General features: G+C 35.1%; 1 protein-coding gene across 1 annotated transcript in view; it reads right to left on the bottom strand.

The window, feature by feature from the left end:
* The window catches only part of WWOX (WW domain containing oxidoreductase), a 476245-nt gene that overhangs the window by 454892 nt on the left and 465 nt on the right, over positions 1-20888 (bottom strand). The window contains exons 2-4 of the mRNA XM_010006189.1: positions 20040-20097; positions 18718-18896; positions 2739-2845 (exon numbers count right to left, since the gene is read on the bottom strand). Coding sequence (XP_010004491.1) covers positions 2739-2845; positions 18718-18787 — 177 coding nt within the window. The 5' untranslated portion in view covers positions 18788-18896; positions 20040-20097. The remainder of the gene's footprint in view (positions 1-2738; positions 2846-18717; positions 18897-20039; positions 20098-20888) is intronic.

The raw sequence follows: 20888 nt of genomic DNA, 5'->3' as shown, positions 1-20888 counted from the left end.
GTACTGCTACACATGGTGCACTCTGTTTCTAGATGCTGCACTACAGTAGGTTTGGTTCAAGCTTAGTTTATTGTTGGGGTTTGGTGGTGGTTGGTGGTAGCTGGTGGTAGGGCTGTTGTTTTCTTAAGTACTTTTTTTTCCATATATATATATTTCAAGTTTTAGTTAACACATACTAGCAATTATATAATTGTTTCAAAACTTGAAATAACCACAGTTGTTTCTGAATACATTGTTATTCTGCCTGCTTGGATCAAACAATAAAAATGAAAAAGGAAATGTTCCTTGGCAGACATTTAAACCTCAAGTACTAAAGCATAAAGAAAAAAAAAAAAGCCCACAGAAAAGACAGCCTAGGATACACATGGCTTTGGATAAACACATTATTATGGAAATACCAAATTTATTACCAACACTGATAACATGTAAATGCACCAGAATTCAATATGACAAAGTTGGTGGGTTATAGGGATAAAAGTATAGTTCATGCAAGTAGCATGACATTTGGACAGTTAGTTGAAAAGCAGGCACTTAATTACTCCTAAGAGTGCTGGAGGAAGACAGTATTCATAGTGCAGTTCAGAGACTTAATCTCAGAAATTTAGAGCATAAAACAACTAGGAAGGATACTGCCTGAGCGACATGAACATGAGGCTTTTTAAGACCACATCCTAAACAGCTATATTTTTTTTAAAAAATGTTACAAATTGAAAAGTAAACCAATTTCTTTTCAATATTTTTGCTTTCTCAAGAAGCAAAATATTGTGGACGCTTTCAAGTTCCTTATAGCAGGATAGTTGCAGCTGCATATTGAGAATTCATCTGAACCATATGGAGACATTGTTAACATTCTCCCTAAACTCTTTAATTTTAGGAAAGTATTTTCAATTAACAACCTCCTGCTCTTAGTCACACCTAACATTAATATTTAAATCGATATTTTATTATTAGTATCAATCAATCAAATTAATATTTGTCTCATTATTTTCAGTAACTGACTTTGGGGCAGGTTTCTGTATTTGTTTTCCTCAAGATTGCTTACAATTTGATATAAATTTTAAGCATCTTGTAATTAATCAACTAATTCTCTCCTGGTTACATACTCCAAGTAATTAAAGTTCAGTAATAACTTATTCTTTCTGCTCCAGCACCTGCATTTCATTTGTTTATTTTCCCAGAGTCATAAATCTGAGAGACTGTCAAAGTGCCATAATATTAGTGCAATAATCAAAGTTAATTAGTCCCTCTCAATAAACAACAACAAAACCATTGTAAAGATGTATTGAAGGCTTTCCAGCTACCCAGTCTACAGATGAGATTCTTTCCTGAACAACTGGAATTTGAAAACTGTTAGTAAACAGAGTTTCAGAAGTAATTTGACCTTCAGCAATCTTCATTCAATTAAAAATTCATTAACTTTTGGTGAGATAACATAGGTATTGAGTACTCCTGAACACCCATTGCCATCAAAGTGCTCAGAGAATTAAGAGTAATGAGATATTTTTAAAACACAAGGTACTTAGTACTATTTTATTTTAGTTACATAAAAACATACATATACACACACATATATGGCTCTATTTAGCTGGACTAGGACTACTAAATTCAAAAGACCTAATACCCCAAAATCCAGTTCTATTGAAAGAGAACTGATAGACAAACTTTAAGCAACACATTCTATGATTGCCCCTTTTGGAATTCTCTTGGAATTTCACAGTGTTGAAATAAAAAACATGGAAAGCTTTGAAAAGGCAAGGAAGACATTTTTCCCTCCTAACCCTTTACTATAAATCATTGCTATCATCTAGGCAAGAGAAAAAGGCCTAAATCCAAAAATGGTTTTTTTTAAGAAATTAATGGTTACAAAAATTAGCAATATAAGCATCACTTATTTGGAAATACTTGTAAGTAAGCACTGCTTATTTTGCACTAATAAATATTATAACTAACTGTAGACTACTTATGTGTAAATATTAATACTACTGAAAGCTCTTCCATAACATCTGGGAGCAGTTCAAGTATTTTCAGAGCTTGGGAAATAACGATAAAACATTCATCACTGATTTTAGCAGGAAAGAAAATTACAAGAATCTGACCCTGATGTTTATTATTGAAGTGTGTTGGATTATGTCAATACATTATCTCCTAGAAGTCAGCAGTCATAGGAAGCTCAGACAAAACTACCCTGTAACCCTTCATAGGAATATAATAATAAAAATTGTAAAGAGGGCTGCTTGCCTGGCATCAGTGCTGTTGGGTCTGACGGACTGAGAAAAAAAAGGATGGAAACATTCTTTGTTTTGAAAACTGTAAAGAATGATTTTCTGAAATGTCTCTTAGTATAAAAACTACAGGAAAAAATAGCAGCTGCCTCTAATACATGTATGTACATTATCCTTCCATTAATTACACACTTTGGCTCTGGAAATATCCTGTCCTATGAACTATGAAACATGCCTCAATGGTTCTTGGAAACATTTTTACCCTTAAAAAGCATCTGTACGTAACATTGATAACAGCATGACAAACTTTGTAGTCCAATCAAGTCATATGAGATGAAAAATCTCTATCACTGATATATATACCAGTGACTGAACAGGATATTACAAAATAAGACAAATGCTTCCCTCCTTAGATTCTTGCATGGCAATGTAATATCTATTTAACTACTTCTGCACAAAAGACTTCACATCTTGAAAAACAGACCTTATTGTTGGACACTAGATCCATTCACTTACCCATTCCATGAGAATACGTTGCACAGCATCATTGCCTCTTGACATATTTCTGCAGGCCAGGATAACATGTGCCCCATGCAGTGCAAGGGACTTTGCAGTTTCAAAACCTATGATAAAACATTTTCCTAGTCAGAGTTAGATCGCAGTAGCAAAACAGACCTATAAAATTATCTGAAAATGCGAGCCACAAATTTAAGTATACTAATGCTACCTGCAGTCTTTTACTATTTGTTTGATAGTAACCTTGATCTAGTTTTTAAGAGCACAATTGGAAAAAGACAGACACCTCAATATGTGCAGGTCTTTGGGACAATAATTCTATTCATTTTGTGCAAAATAAGCTTGGGATCTTCAAAGAGGTGACTCAATTTCTCAATCTTGGTGTTAGAAGACTGTACTTGCTTGACTGTGAAGAATGAGCCACATGGGGACACTGCACAACAATTACACCTGACAACACCAGACTGAAAGTTACAGTATTCTAAAACTGATCTCTAGGCTTTTTAGATAAGCAGTTAGCCCTTGCTTCATCTGAGGACCACCTGTGGCAAAGGGGAACACCCAGTGGGATGTGTGAGGGAGTAAGAATGAAAATCACATGGAGATAATTATTTTTTCTGATTTGAATACCCCTCCCATCTGTAGAACAGTCACACAAAACCAGAGACCTGCCGAAATTTTAAACTCTTCCCAGCAGGGGATTGTTGAGCTCACCTGTAGAAAACAAGATTCTATCTAAGCAGATCTGTAATCTACATGTACGTTTATTATCCATGCACTTTAAAATATTTGCTTTTCTCTAAGTTATCTAATATCAACTTGGGTTTTGTCCCATCATTAACAGATATACAGAAAACAGTCTTTCATAATTGTTCCATAATTGTTTCATAATTGAATAATCAATACCATGTAGCTTCAATATATTGGTTATAGTATCATGGACTAAACAGGTCACAAGATGTACCTGATGATATAGAGGAAAAAACAACCTATTAAAAAATTCCCTCTTTTGCATAACTCACTGATATGACTCAACCTGCAAGAACATTTCTAAATCTCTAACTAGTGGACAGACAGTCCACAACTTGCTGCAACGATAGCACAGCATGATTATATATCCCCAGGTTTTTTTACATAGGACAAAGTTTCACAGACATGTTCTGAATCTTTCCTTAACATTATACACTTAAAAAAAACCCTCTCTTCAGAAGATTTTTAAGCAGTCCATCCTTCTGTTCAAAATACTACCACAGGTCAAGTGCTGATGTCTCTTCCCATCAGACACATTTTGAGCTATTAATTCATTCCTGAACACTCCTGCCCTGTATTTAGAACACCTAGATGTATGCAAAAGGAAAAAAAGGTACCCAAAACACAAAGCTCCAATTCAACTACTGAATTACTGGTTTTAAGTTTACTTGAGCTGAATGAGCTCTGACACTCAAAAGTGACAACCCTGTTTAAGATTAAGACATACATGAGGACAAACATAATGGCACAGCTCTCTACAGCACCAGCTAACCTAAAGGCCTGCGAGCCAAACTACCAGGTGCATGGGGTTTGCTACAGACATGTAAAACCCTTCAGCCCTTTACTTATAGCATGCTTTTCATAAAGACTCAAATTAGCACTCTATTTCATTCATCAATTCAATACTCTCACATTGTCTATCTGTAGGTGACTACTACCAGTAAATTTTTGGGACAGATTTTGAGCTAACAGGCTCAATTAAGCATCAGTTAGCATTACTCAATTAATGCCAACTACACTGGAAGAGTATCTGGCTCTGTCAAACAGTGCAACCTCCTCTGTAAAACAAAGAAAGGGATGCACTAAGTAGAAAAGAAACCCAGCAATATCTCAATTCAATTAAGTAGACAGCAAACAGCTCATTTACCATTGGGGAATACTTTGTAAAGAATTTGCATCAAGCAGTTACATGTTTTAAAACACTCCTTTATTCCAAATATTAGAAAGTTTGAACACACAAGATGAAATTAAAAACCATTTCAGACCATGACAAGTTTTCTTCAGCTTCTCTACCATCTCCTCAACACTCCAGGATACTCCTGAATCTGTCATTTACAACACACTTGAAAAGCAGTGATACTATCTTTCTTTGCAACAGCTCAGTCCTCAAAGTAAAAGCCTACAGGTGTGTTTGCATTTAGTTACTTCAAACGAATTTATTCTTTCCTCTCCACTGATAGAGCTCTGGATTTAAACTCTTAACAGAGTACAAAACATAAGCAAAGAGAGCTCCTTCCTCCAGGCAGAACAATACAGAACAGAATGTAAAAATAAGGATCCTATTTTATTGTGTTTTTTTAGTCTCCCTGCTTTAAATTCTTTCCAGGAAAAATAAGCAACTTTTCAGACACTCCTTTCTTGAGCTACACATAGGTCAATATTTCACACCTCAATTTTATTTTGGTTTAAGATCTTTGGGAGAAGAACAGTATTCCCCTGTTTGGCCAGTGTGCTTCTACAATACGAGCCTGGCACATTACCTAGAAACCCTATTGCATGCACAGAACCAGCAGAGTCTTGGCAGTTTTAAGACACTGAACACCTGAGGCCAGTATGAAGACATCTTTTTAAACCCTTAACATTTGATAGGGCACAACAATTTTTATTTGACCATCAGAAAGTTCATCTGCAATATCTGACCATCCAAATAGTACTTATTTTTTAAATTTTAATACAGGAGGAATAAAAGTATCACAAAAATATTTTTCCAGGTAGAAGATGCTACTGACTTCAAACACCCTTTGCTTTGAAAAAAAACACAAGAAAACACCAAACAACACAAAACTGTACATCTTTCCTGGATCAAGAGTAAACTTCAGTTTTAGAAAAGGAAGAAAATGAGAAAAACCTGAAGAGTAGAATTCTGATGCAATACAAAATATTTTTTTAAATGCAAGATGTAGTCTACGTAAAAAGCAATTTAAGCCCAGTTTTACTATAAAGGAGAGTTGTGAAAAGATTAAGAACTTGTAACAATCTAAAATAGGCTCTCATTTCAATTGCTGCACCTCAGCAAATAAACTAGCTGGTTTTTTTCATTTTGGGGACCCAAGAGAACTACATGTAAATGGAAAAGAGACTGGTTTCCTAGATGTCACTTGATTTATTTCACTTGGGAGACCTAAATACCAGTGACAATTAATCAGATCATTTTATTCAACACTTCATCAGAAAAGAAGTAAAACAGATTCAAATGTGCTAAAGTGGCAAAGAATATAGTTACATAAGATTCTTTTCAGGTTGAAATAACTGCAACAATGATGTATAATTTAGGGAAGAATCTTCCATAACCAAGATTGTCCTTGCCTGTGCTGGTTGTTTAAGGGTACAACAACCAAGAGATCTTCCACATGGAGTGATGGCAGCTGTATGCAAAACATCACTTCAGTGACAAACTCATACTTTTCAGAGCTCAAAGAGCACCCAAAATGCATTGTGTCAGGATTGCTTGGAATCACTCTGCATCAATATGGATACTTAGCATAAAATCTTAGACAATTTGCTCCAAATGCAAGTTTTCAAGTAAATAAAGCACCCAGATATTTTGAAGAGACTAAATTTAAAATGAGCAATTTGCACAAAATAATAATGTTGCCTATTTTGTGTGTTTGCAGGCACATGGTACTGTCACAATTATTTTTTCATTGGAAAGTTTGCTGTTATTTAAAAGATACATCCTGCCTCTCCCTTTGCATGTGAATTGGACAAAGGTGTTTTTCTTGGAGCCATGAACCACAGAAAAAGCCAAACGAAACAGGGTGACTAATGCATTGGCTCCATTTTCCATCTAAACAACTTGAAAATATGCACTCCTTACATATCACACTTCTTTGGGATATACTGTTCTTGGCAAGGCCAAGATATTCACAACTAAAAGAGTGTAGCCACTGTCACTGACAAAACTCCAAATATTTTGTTTCATCTGAAGAAAGCACAACACTGAACAACCATGAAAAAACATCCTTAAATCAATGAGATTATGAAGATCTGTGACACATTGTTCCTGTAAAAAATTAAAAATGCAGAGGCAAAGAAAGCTAAATTAGTAACTGAAGACAATACAAGCAAGCAAAAATATAGAACAGTCACTATGTCAGGCATATACTTTACAAATATGCTGCAACTAAGAGCCACAAGGCTGCAGTCAGACCTGATATCTACTCCAGCTGTACAGTTCAAAGATGCCCAGCAACACACTTTAAAACGCAATTATACAAAACAGGAACAAAGCCTGGACTTCAGTCCCTTCAGCTCTGTTAAAACCTAACAGTCAAAACTGACATTTACCCCAGATATCCAAAGGCACAGAATATTCACCAGAAGATTCAAAACCAAATTTCCTATCCTTTCTGTTGTAGAGGTGTTAATATCCAATGTAAATACTGCAATAGCGGCCATTGCAATGTTTTAGTTGTGTAACAACAATTCCCAACAATAAATATATGCTCCTAAAATACATGGAGACAATTATCCTGAAAAACTGTAGGTTTGAAGTAGTTAGATGTTGTTAAAGAAGCTTAACTAAAACCTAAAGAAAGAAACAGAACCAAAACTGAAATGGAATACTAAACTACACAGATCATTCCAATCAAAATTATTTTTTCAGTTGCTAGGTCGTGTAAATACAAAGAAGTCCTGTTAGGTACCTGAATAGATGAAAAGTGGCCAGTGATTAGAGTGAACTGCATTTTCAGAGATATCCCAGTTTTATCTCTTAAATCTACTCCTTGCATTAGATGCACATCAGCAACTAAAAATCCCAGTCAAAAAGGATTCAGATGTGCAGCTTCCATTTCAACTTATCACAAAGCTATGTTTAAATAATATACCCTCCTTAAAAAGATTGACCAAAGACTCAGTCTTCATGTTTCATCTTTCTTCATCTGTTAAATTATAGGATCATGCTCCTATCAAATCCCAAACACTTTTCCTAAACATTTTTTAAAGTGTATTTTATCAGTCCAATTGACATCAGAGTGGCATTTTACCAATACTAAAATCATTTGCAGAAATTAACACAACTAGTTTTATCTTGGCATCAGACCTGTAACCGAAGATTACTCTGAACATTTTGTTCTCAATGTTTCTTCAAGCATGGAATAAATCCATGTTTTCTTTTGATTGTCTTGAAAAATAACTGTGCAACACCTTGCAAGCAAGTCAGCCAGTTTTCCCAACACAAATCAATTATTGTATTTTTAAATATGTATCAGAATTTAGCATTTGACTTTGTAATTTAATGATTAAGGAGAATTTATGAAATAGTTTATTTTCCTGTTTGCATTTTTTCCTTTGTAACAGATAACATATCACGAAGCCTGATAGGCATCTGAATATGCAGCAACTCAGAATACAACTTCACATTTTCTAGACAAAAATAAGTTTTCCACTTAAAAGTACATCTACATGTATATTATCAAGTCAAGTAAAAAAAGAGGCATATACATCTTAAAAGAAACCTAAGCTAGCTACTTTGTCTCAAAATGAGAACTCACTGTACTGTGACTCATGCTAATTTTAGTAAAAAAACAAATTATTTTATTCAGAATTAAATGTTCATATTCAGAAGGGATAAAAAATGTTATATATTATATATGTTATACTACAGTTACATCAATACAGTACTTTTAAGACAAAATAAACACTTCCAAAATAAATATTTAACTGAAATTGAGAGTAGCAGAAAATAATAAATATGACCACAATGAAAGTCAACTTCAAACTAGCATCTGACTGAAATCAGATCAGATCCAAATCATCAAGTCTGACACAACATTTAGGGCATGCCACTGTTCCTCAATATTTAGTCAATATCGGATAAGAAACCAGGGGTTTTGTTTATATAAAGCCAGTCTATTCATAAGTGCCATTGCTTGAATACATTCTTAAGGAAATAACATTTTTGTGCATGCTACTTACTGTAGCTTCACCATTATTTTATAGTGAAGCTGAACCAAGGCAAAGGGAAGCAGTAGCAACAAAACTTACAAGTCATACATACAAAAAACCCATAAGGATTTACTTAACATCAGCAGCAAGTATCAAAGGCCAACACTAAAGAGAATCCATTTTCTAGCTAATCCACACAGCTTTGAAATGTTTGTCTTCTGGAAAAGTGGCAGCATAAGAGTATTCAATAACTGGGTTTGTACAATGTCTGACCAGATATTCAGTATCAGCTTGGTTTTGAAACAAAATTGGTTTGAGGGACATATACATTTTCTGAAGGCATCCCCAAAACTTTGGGGCTTTCTTACTCTTATTGTTGCCATTTTGATACACCTTCTTAGGCAAGGTTAGTAAAAATAGGAAAAAAGTCCAGATAAGTTAAAATTTCTTTGCCTGTGTCTCTCCGGTTTGTTTTGTTTTTTTTTAATCACATATTTAAAAATAAAGTTCCAAGTTCAGAGAAATGGGGTTGGCAAACTCTCCTCCTCTAAAGCTGCTTTTTGCATCAGCAGTAGCTTTAGGCAACACAATGGCTTTTTTCCACCAAAGCAAAAATGGAGAATAAAGCCAGAAGTTGTCTAGTTTCTTTTCAAGTATGCTTCTGTTCTTCTGTACGCCAACAGTATCACAGGTTTCTGAACTGCTGAGCTGAGCCCTAATCAAACATAACAAAAAAATGAGTTGCATGTTTTGAATCTCCTTTCGGCAAGTACAGTAGTGCAATGCTAATAAAAGAAGTAAATTTAATAAAGAGGAATACTTCATCCAAGGCAGAATAATTAAAAGACATACTGTGCTGTCAGCTAAAGTGCTAGATCCTCCAAGCTTTAATATGTAAGTTACTGCATGAAAAACACTCAGTGTTATGCAAAGATACCAAGAAAGTGCTACAACATAATCGAACCTTTTTTTAATTAGAACAAACTTGACATTTATTTATATCAGTTACACAAACAGTGAAAAATTTTAATATATATACATTTTACAGATATACAATAAAACAAGGTTCTGTCCTGAACAGTTTACGATTTTGGTAAAAAAAAAAAAAAAGGATGTCTTCAAGAATCAGACACACAGCTAGGCCTGGTTCTAAAGAGTTTATGACATGGCAGAAAGTAATAGATGAGCAGATAAAAAATTAAAACAAAAGTAATTGATTTCTGGCAGTCGCTACCCATCTCTCTATTTGGGCAACACACGATAAGACCACTTGTTTGGTTAACCAGCAGAGGAAGATTTAATACCAGAGGCATTTCAGGATCTTGTGAAAGTAATTGAATACAGGGAAGATGCAGTTCATTGTTCTTTCTAGTGCAAGCATATAAAAACACAAAGGGCAAGGTAACAAGACATGGAGGTTTGACAGCTTATATAGTCCTGTGTTACATCCTGAAATCCTAGCTTTTCTGGATTTGATGGCATTCAAGATGGGTACCAACCTCCCAGGGTTCAAAACTGGCAAATCTTTTGGGCATATTTTAAACTACGAAGGAAAGAGGGAGATGGGAAGCTGTTATGTAACTCAAATGATCCATCATGTGGTTCCAACATACAAAGTAAGGCGGGAGATGGAGTTCTGAAACAAAAGATGAAGAATAAGAACAGTATTAACAAAAAGTGTCTGTACACAAAGGCAAGGAGAACGGAAAACAAGCAAGAATTAGAAGTCACTACTTATAATATAAGGCCAAAAAAGTCAAAGACTTTCAAGAAGGGCACTAAAACATATACTGTATCTTCTCACATCAAAATGACTGTAAGTTTTTTACATGACATTTAAGGGCTACATGCTAACAATACCTGGAACACGAGCAACCCAACCAAGAACTCAATGGCTATGATTTTCTGAAACAAATGACCAATTAGAGCTGCATAATCTATACTTTTTTTTTTTTTTCACCCTCCAAGAAGTTAGAGATTAGCAGCTTGGGAAAGCAAATAACTCCAAAAATACATATGCCTACAAAACCTTACAACTGTAAAATAGGAAAATCTGCCAGGTGAACAAGCATACTAAACATTTTCTAAAGCCTGCTGTTTCTGTGACAATATGGTACTCTAACATCTTGAGTCACAAGTCACAACATTACTGTGAATTCGGTAAAAGGCATCACTTCTACTGACAGAACCTGATCTCATGTACAGTCTGCCTTGTCCGTGACAAGTTCCCAATTAAATGGCCAAATCTTACTTTGCACGTATGAAGTCCAGTAAGTGATATTTATTCATCAAATTACATCATATACCATTATGAAGCATATTCTGCCTTTTTGTTTTGCAATGGACAAGTGTTGATAAAGTGCCAGATACAAAGAACAGAATCAGGAAGTCTGGGTCTCTGCTTCTTTGACCACAGATTAGATTCAGAAACAGATACAGTAAGATATGTCTCTCACAGATCACTATCATTATTCACTCAGGATGCCAAAAGTGTGCTGCCAAGTAGGTCATGCACATTTTTATGTGCTCTTCACTGCCTGTCTAAGGCACAAAATAGTCCAAATTTACCTTCAGAGTTACAAATCCTTCAGCAAGATTTAAACCCCTCAGCAACTTCTCGCAACTGGACATAGACCCAAAAAAGTAAAGCATGTTTTAGAAAAATCTTTATTTACATATTTCTAGTTGCTGTATTTTCTACTCTTAATGTTATCTGTTGCTAATGAACTAGAATAGCTTTTGAAGGAGTATACTTCTTGTCCTGTGACAGAACAATCCACCTCCCACTTTAAGTTGGAATATGGACATGGGCATTATCTGTAAACTTAGGTCAGAAACTGAAGCTATGTGTTGCTTCATATAGAAAATAAAACTAATCACACATTTCCCATAATCTTAAGTAGCATAGTTTATGTCTGTAATGTACACATGTATAGAAGCAAGAAATACTGTTCATGCTTGCTCTCACAGAAGACCACTTCTGTGAATTTAAATATTTCAAAAGATGTGATCAAGTTATGTTGCAGCCCATTTAAAAGTCATTTTAACTCTTAGATAACAAAGGAAATACTACATATGTTCTGTTCTACAAGTACATTATTCCCCTGTAAAAGGGGTACCAGAAAGAACAAACAGGGATAGCTCAATCCCATCCTTTGTGAAAAAATTCCATTACAAGCAGTAATCATTATTGAGCCTTTTAGCCCAGATGTAATTTCTTACAAGTTACAACAAGTTTCACTTGCATTGTGAATTTCAGCCAAGGTTGATGAAGTTCAATAACTTGGCTAACCAACCATGTGTACTACTCATTACAGAAGTAATAAATAGATTCATCAAAATGGACATGAAAAAGCAGTATGAACATCTGACACCATTTTCAGCTTACTCAATAAGAAAAATATATTACAGAAGTCCAAGAGGGCCTTTTAATATTTAAAACATTTAACAAGTAGAGAGTTAGAGCCTTAAAAATACAGCAGAGCAATATTAGTATTCCAAAATATTAAGCCAGAGTTAATGCAGTGATGGCATTCATGTAAAACTTAATCACTATCACCATACATTTTCAGAAATACAGCTCTGTAAACTAAAGAGAACCCTCTTCTATTATCATCATTCAAAGTTTGAAAATTATAAGTTTTGGTATTTTTTTTAATTACTCAAAATACATCAGAACTAATCCCTGACTGACAGTTACTAACATTCCACAACAGAATGAGTTAAAAGTTCCACCCCACAGGCACATTATCCTCCATAAACCATGCTTTTCTACAGCAGTTGTCCAGATAAAGTACCAAAAATACACTTCGTGCAAGATCCAGGCTCTCCTGGACAAGGACTGTACTCCCAGTCCCCAAAAAACACTGGTACAAAAAATTAATTCCTGCTACAAGGTTTAGGACTTCCACAAAGAAAATAGCTGAAAAAAACCCGAATGCTACACATGTTTGCCTTTTGAGGTGTGCTTAAGTAAACAACAACACTTCTATACAGACATCAATATTTTTATGGTGGGGCTACTCAGGTGGCTTAAGACAACTCATGCTAGTTTGGTCCACAGTATATGGATTACAGGACTTGAAAAATTTAGCCTTTAATTTTTCAGTGTTACTTTTCCCATGAATTCATCACTAAGAATTCAGGCAGTTTTTCCTCAAGGGAATGAAAAAGACTGTCAAAGACAGAGTAACAACATGAAACCAAAATATGTAGCTGCATACACAACACCAAAACATATTAGGCTGAAGGACAATTTTTCCCCCCTCACCCTTCCAAACCAACTGCATTTTAAAAGGCCTAAAAACCAAACCTTCATTGCCATGGTTTTGCTGCCAAAGGATGGCAAGAAACCAGTCCCTAAACAACACAACTGTGCTGGCACAAAACCCTGCTGTAAAAGTCACATCTGCAAAGCCACATTCTTACTGAGTAATTTATTTTTCTCATGAGAGGCTATTTTATTCTGCCAGGGCAAAGCCAACACACAATGGCTGCAGCCAGGCCAGCTGTACTTTTCTGTTACTGTACTGTGCTGTTTATAGTAGTGAAACATGGGATACAGAGTCTAGATAGCACAAAAAATAATATATATAAACAAATACACATAAAGGAACAACCCTTTCATGCTTTTAAAAGCCCAATAAATACAAAAGTATCCCATGAAAACAATCTCAGGGACTGCTAGGACCAAGAAAAATAATCCAAGGTTATATATTGCTGATCTTTCTGTCTGTTTCACAATAAGCTTTGAACCCAAACCTCCATAAATATTATCCACTTCAGTTCTCCACATGTGAAACACTTCTAGCATGAAACACTACAACCATGCATAGGCTGTAATAGTTCATTCACCACAAGTGATGCCGGTTTAGTGAGATGCATTTCCTTAGGAAAACCCCAGTATATCCCTTCTGTCTGCATCATTGAGCTACAGAATTACATTCAGAACTTAATAAAAAAAGGCAGATGTTTCAACTTATCAATTCATAGGAACTCATGCATTTATGAAAACTACTTTTGATTCAGACAGCAAACATTTCACTAAATGGGGAACAATTCTAGATAGCAGTTAAGGACCATTCAAGAAGCACTGTCACAAGCTTGGTCCCCATCACATCCCTTTTTTCTGCCCTCAAAAAAAAATATTTTAAGCAAACACCTTGCTGTTTATTCAGCCTCATAAAACATATAGAAAAAGTTAACACTTAAAAATCTTTGAGAAAAGTTAAAATGTGAAGACTTGAGAAAAACAAAAATAGGGCAAAAGCAGACATTTTCCTCTTAAATATTTTTCCAAAACAAACTATCCAACAAAAACAGGCTGTTTTTTCCAAGGCTCTCAAAATTCAGATATAACAGTATAAGAAAAGTTCCGAAAACCATGCAAGAAACCATAAACTGTGTCTAGCAGTTGTTTTGTAGAAGTCTTGCCAGTTGTGTAACCTTTAAATACTTTTTCATCTGGAAACAGACAAGAGAAAACTTTGCACTTTCAAAGAAAAATGTGCACATTTTTCAAGAAAAAAAATCCTGCAATCTATCTCGAAAATAGAGCTGAACAACCCCTTAATGACAAATTCAGACAAATATCTGTAGGCTCAGACCATCAAACTCCATGCAACACATTGAAAGACAATGAACATATTTAGGACAGTCAGACTAATTCTATTAAAATGAGAGTCCTCAATGGTATTTGTAAAGGTCTGTTTTATTCCTCCCATATGATCCGAGTTTGACTTAAATGAGACCATTCACTGGTCTAATTAGGATTCAGCAAATGTTACCTTTTTTGTGAAGGCAGATAAAGCCAGTCTCAGTAAAAATGCTATGTAGCCCACAAATAACCTCAGTGACTTCTGCAATTTGAATGGTTCCTCATGTTCACAAAATTCTTCTCTCTGCAGGTACAGAGCAGTCAATTTATTATTTTTTAAGAAGGTGTTCTTTTTCATCATACTTTTCCGACCTCTCCACTGCCAATAGATGTAGGGTGTATTGGTGAAAGCTAGCCAGCATCTATTAGGATTCCTTAAATCATCTTCACAAGAAATTTAGATAAGCTTCAAAAGTTTAATTTTGCTCCCCATATGGGTAGTAGCTTGAATATTATTACTCAATTAGCATAAGAAATGCAACAAAGGTTAAGCACACCTGCCTCTATTAAGGTTCTGAAGGCACAGGCAGCTTTTTAACTACAAGAAAGATTCAGAATAATACTAATATAGGAAGCGCTCAAATACTACTACACATGTAGAGAAACAACAGCTCAGAAATGAGAAATTCCAAAACTCTGAAGCTATGCAACATGTCACCTCCCCAATAAAACAAACTTTAATTAGCTTCTGCCAGTACGAAGTACAAAAGCACACAAAGCACAGCACTCTGGCCACACGTATTGTTTATGTGCAGGTTTACTTATTTTTTTATACTCTTTTGATAAACAGAAGTAAAAAGTTACTGAAAATAACTTCTTTAAGACAATAAATGATGAGAGAAGAACAATTATCTTGGAATCCCTCTGAATTCATCCAAGTACTGTATGCTTACTGAAAAGAGAAATTCTTAGCTTTCCAATAGTTTAAAGTTCTATTTAACTCCGACAGTATCAGATCTTAGGTGCTATAGGTCCCAGAATTAACACAATTAATCTCACATCCCAGACTACTAAACTTCACACGGGGTTTTTTGTGTTTGTTTCTCCCCCCTCTTCCCCAGTAAGGGACACAGAAGTGTTTCTAGTTTCTGGAAACAATTTAAGATGTAAAGTGTTCAAATAATGTCCCATATCAGATATTAGATCCCATTTATGGATTAGATGCAGGTGATACAGTGAAAGGCACATGATTAACTGCAGAGCTACATAATTTGTGTTTATCACAAAAGCACCATCATGTGTGAACAAAATCTAATCATCTACATGTTACCATGATGATTAATATTAAGCAAATTATCAAGTTACCCTTTGTCAAAATGTTACCTTCTACATTTTCACAATGTTTAGTTATGTTTGTATGCATATACAAACCCTCACTGCAATAAACTATGACATTTGATACTGCAAACACAGCTCATGAAATATACAATACATTTCAAAAGCCAAACAGGCTCTATTCTGAAAGTTGAGCTGAAGGCCGTTTCAGCTTTAAGTCTCTTCCTCTGATTTCACATACCTGATCCTCAAGTACTGGCTACATTTGTTAAAGGGGAGGCAAATCAGCCATGGGTGTAGCATAAACCAATTTAAAATGGCAGAATGGAAGAATAAAACTGCTAACTGTCTTTTAGTAGTAAAGTGAAAGAAAAAAGTAGGTTAGTTTGCATTTTCTTCAGTTGTAAAATGACATTTTAATAAAACATGTCATCTAAAATTTGCTAATCGTTTTTAGTTATAACAATCAGACTTCTAGAGTTTAAAAGTGATCTGCTACAACCCAACTTGCACAAGTGTTGCAATAACCATTTTTTATTATTAACTATGTCATTTAGCTTTCCACATCTAAAACATAATACACCAGGAGTCATCAGGCAGAAAAAAAGGAGAAAGGAAAATTAAAAAAACTTCAGTTAATAATTCATAAATTAAAGGGCAAGTTACTCAAAACAACATTTAAAATCATGAAGCATGTGTTTAATTGTGATAAATGATAAGCATGTTTCCCAAGCTTTTGTTAATATTGAAGTTCTGTAGAAGAAATAAAAATAAATAGTGACTTCTTACACCAAAAGTAAATACAGACCAAAAGCTCACTGGAGCAGTGACTCATATTTTATGTACTGATTAATAGTACCAAATACACAACTTTTCTCCTAGCTATGGTCTCTTCATTGCATAGAGACAGAAGTGCCGGAAAAAAGATAGCTCCATTTAACCAAATGTTAAACCACAATTATTCTGAAGAAAACATCTAAAACACTTCCACAATTAGGAATTTGCATCCTTTACTCTGGACTCTGGTAAAACATAATCAAGAAAAGCAAGACAGCCACATTATAACTGAAGCTTCTGGATTGTCTTCACTATTTGAAAAAAATTAGGATGCTCAAACCCAAAAGTGGTTTTCATTTTCTCAGGCTCATTTGTGGTTTTCCTGGGTGTTCCTTCCAGAAGCAATTAAGAGATTCCTTTTGACCTTCCTATAGCAGAAAAATGAGAATTGCAGTTTGAGCAATGGTTTGGTTGTGATTATCAATACAGTTTTGCAATAAAATTTTGGAGAAGCATTAAGTAAAAACCTGCTTTGTGGAATCTGCCGTAACGCATAGAACATCTACATTTTGCCCTTTCATAATATACTGCAATAGTACAAACATTTTGCTCCTCATGCATATCTAACAGTCACAATAGGTTACATGCAACTGAACCCAATACTGAAAACAGAGCATGTAGTTCCAAGGTCAAATAGCTCTGTGAATCTTAAAAACTGATAGCAATCTTTATACAAGTCACAGAAAAACCACATTAGCTACATAATTTTCTCCCTGTAATGTAAACCAAATAATATTATTTTCTTTTAAAAAAAAATATTATTTGATGAGGTTGCTTACAGAAGCAGTTGAAAATACCATATCATTTTTATAAAATTAAACCTAGATAAAATGCTGGCATGATTTTTTAAATTTTGGATTCTAGCCCTAATAATTAAGAACACAACAGAATTACAGGAGCATTTACCGAAGATAGGAAAAAGCACCAGGTCTCTTTTGTTTAGTATTTTCAAAGAGCAACACCTCCCTCTAGTGGAAAAATTGTGAAGTATTACTCATACAAGCAGCACACCAGGGAAGTATTTTCACCTCTAACCTAATTGATGTTGGAACTTTCAAAACAAAAAAATACGCGCACACAAAATGGCACACTACCTTTAAATATTCACAGTGGAATCAGTTTTAGTGGCTTTAAGAGAAAAGCTAGTTTCAACTATATCACTGGAAATGATTTTGACAACAACGAAAGGGTTGAGTGCTTATTTTGTTTCTGACATTTAAGTACAAATGCTCAAGTCATCCATTCTCTTTCACTTTCTACAGCAATATTTTCTTGGAAGTGTTTCCACTCATCTCTAAAAAAAAGCATGTTAGTGTCTGAAAACACAGTAGTAGTTTACTTCTCAAAATACTCATGGAGGGAAACACTAGCTCCAGAATAGAGAGCTTAGAAGGAGTATCTACAACACAAAGTGGAGGCGAGCACTGACATCCTAAAATAACTGGCAAATAAGCTACAAAACTGGTAGACTCCACTTTGAGCTAGCTAATTAGTATTTCCACATGGAGTCCCAAAGAATTTTGTAGACTTACTAAAGCTCACAGGGATCTCTATATTGTAAGCCACTAGATGACACTGACAGGTTCAATGCAATTTGCCAAGAGTCACAAAGCACAGGAGAGTTAAGCTAAGACTGATGTATTTTGAAGACTCTAGCAACATAGTTTCAAGACAACTTTTTTCTGCCAATTATGTCCAAATTAATTGGACAAGAACACTATTAGCCAAACCCAAAGGGGGAGTGCACACAACAACAAGGAGTTTGAAGCTTGTTTTTCTCTGTCAAACAGGTCAGTCAGGAGTCATAACAAGTATAGCCCAGCTCAGATACTCTCCCTCGGAAGCCCTTGGTTAGGAAAAAGGCCATGCTTGCTGCCACTAGGAAGCTTTTCTGCATACTTGATCTGGACTCCCCTGCAGCCATGCAAACCTTATGATCTTGGTGGCTGGGACAAGGAATAAAGAGAAACTGACCTTACCTTTCACAGTCATCTTTTATATATTTACATAATGTAAAATGCCTCTATCAATATGTCTCTAGACACAAATAAATTGTTTCATAACTGTGTCTTTCCTGTGGCTCTCTAAGCTTCAGGTCCTCCACATTTTAAAAAAAAAAAAAAACAGTACACAAAACTCAACAGTTTTCTATGTAGATGCTTTATATGGATATAATGCAAGCTACATTTGAACACTTAAAGTACTCAGATACTTAAACAACAACTGATCACATTGAAGTAGTCTGCAAGATAAAGATTACCATATTTTACCTTATGTGTAATGTTAACCCACCTATTCCCGAGTTTGCTCCTGTGACTATAACCACTTTTCCACTCAAGTCACGACCCTGGAGTATCTCCATTGCAGTACTGTTTCCATCATATTTTTGTCTAGTAGTAGGTTTTACTGGATTGTCTTCAACTGTAAAGGCCAGTCTTGGGTCAAGGTAGGTAGTCCTTTTGTTTATGTGGCTGCAAAAGAATACAAATTCATCTGCTTTGATCTTTCTGTACTTTAGATTTTAAATGCATTTTAACTACTGTTGTGTACAATTCCAGTGGATTCTTTAAATTTCAAAGCATCTATATTTTTTCCAGTTTTGTTAAAGTTAATCCAGTTTTTTTCATCAACCCTTTTTCCATTACTACAGTATGCATTAATAATACTATTCACCTGCTTCACAATGCCATTCTGAACTTCACATGAACCCCCTGACACAGAATGCAGAATTTTGTCCAGAGAAAAGAAAAAAATAGCATTATTTTAAGGAAAAATCATGTTCTCTTAGGAGCTCTATGAAAGGCACCTAACACTATGCCCTTGAAACAATACACAAAAGGTAGCTCAGGATTTCAAAAACAATTGAAAATAAAGAGCTCTACATCAGCTCAGCAAGTGGCATAATTTGGGTCAAGCTCAGCTTTCTAAAAGAGAGTTTTACTTCAGATAATTATCAGAAAGAGAAACTAAGCAACAACTTTTGGTCTTCAATACTCATTTATAGGAGAGAGAGGCTACACTCACTCTATTGGCCTGTAAGTAGTCTTCATTCTGCCAGGTGAGTTTTAGGTAACCACACCATTTTGACCCTGCCATTGAAAAGATCCAAACAGAAATGTTCCCAGAAATCTTCCACTTCTGTGGAAAGCTCAGTCCCCATCTTCTTTTAATTGTGTTATAGACTGCAAGTGTGTCAGAGCTGCAGCAATTTTATTTTAATCCTGTATGTTTAAAGCACCACTGCAATTTTAACAATCCCCCATGAACTTCTGGATAAATTTTTAAAATTATAAGTACAGAATTTATCTATAAAGGTCTACAAACAAAATGAGCTGACACAAACATTGCCCGAGGGTCACATTATGAGACTTGGGTATGAAAGTCACTTTCACCTGCCACCCAAACCAGTATTTCTGTGCACATGGAAGAACTCAGAAAACCACAAATAGGTGTTTAAACACCGCTACAACTGTAACATCTGCATATGGATTCTGAAGTTACACTTATTAATTTGTCTTTCCAGCTGATACTGTCACACTATCAGAACTCAAAAAGGCTACTCAACATGAAACACAGTTGTCCTACTTAGCAATAGTCTACATTTTTACACTTACTCTACAAAATAGACTTGTCCATTTTCATCAGTCTCCTGCTCCCATCCATATGGCAGACCTGAGAAACACAAAAAGCTTTATATTTTTGCAGGCATTAGAGTACACTGAGATTTGAAGTTTAAGTGGTTTCTCAGACAGATGTGGCAAAACTCTGCCTTACTTCTGCAGGCAGTGCAGCAACCTGCTGCACTTCAACACTGGAACTTGAAAGAAGGATTGTTTCTCTAATCACACACAATAACAGTGCAATATGTGGGATATCTGAAACAATTATCACTTCAACACTGGAACTTGAAAGAAGGATTGCTTCTCTAATCACACACAATTGCTCTCTAATAACAGTGCAATATGTGGGATATCTGCTACAATTATAACAACTAGTATATTAAGCATAATCTTAACACTCTTTGTTAAAATGATTTCATGTTATAGCACAAACTGGCAAAATGCAACCAAGCTTCCTAGTACATACACCTCTGTACTGCACAGTTTAATGGCTATCCCTGATGACGTAAAAAGCAAAGATATTGAACTAATTGTAGGAAAAGTTACACATAACACATACCAAAAGTTGGAAGACCAGAACCCTCAAGTGGGTATGGATAGGTTAAACTGAAGTTGGAAGGGCAGTTACAAGAAAAAAGCCAACAAAACTTTACAAAATAAACTAGTATATAAGACCCTATAGATATCCTTAACAGATAGCATGGCCAGTATTTCTAATCCTGGATGAATATGTATAAATTATAATTCAATTGGCTCAACCCACTGAAAACCTTCCAGTTAGTTATAGTCAGATTATTTGTCTATCTTCAGTTCTGGCACAAGCATTCAGTCAGGTTAGGGAAA

The sequence above is a fragment of the Chaetura pelagica genome, unplaced genomic scaffold (genome assembly GCF_000747805.2).
Source record: "Chaetura pelagica isolate M959 unplaced genomic scaffold, ChaPel_1.0 scaffold139, whole genome shotgun sequence".
Taxonomy (NCBI): domain Eukaryota; kingdom Metazoa; phylum Chordata; class Aves; order Apodiformes; family Apodidae; genus Chaetura; species Chaetura pelagica.
Note: the sequence above shows the minus strand (reverse complement) of the source record. Positions and strands in the feature narration are given on the sequence as shown.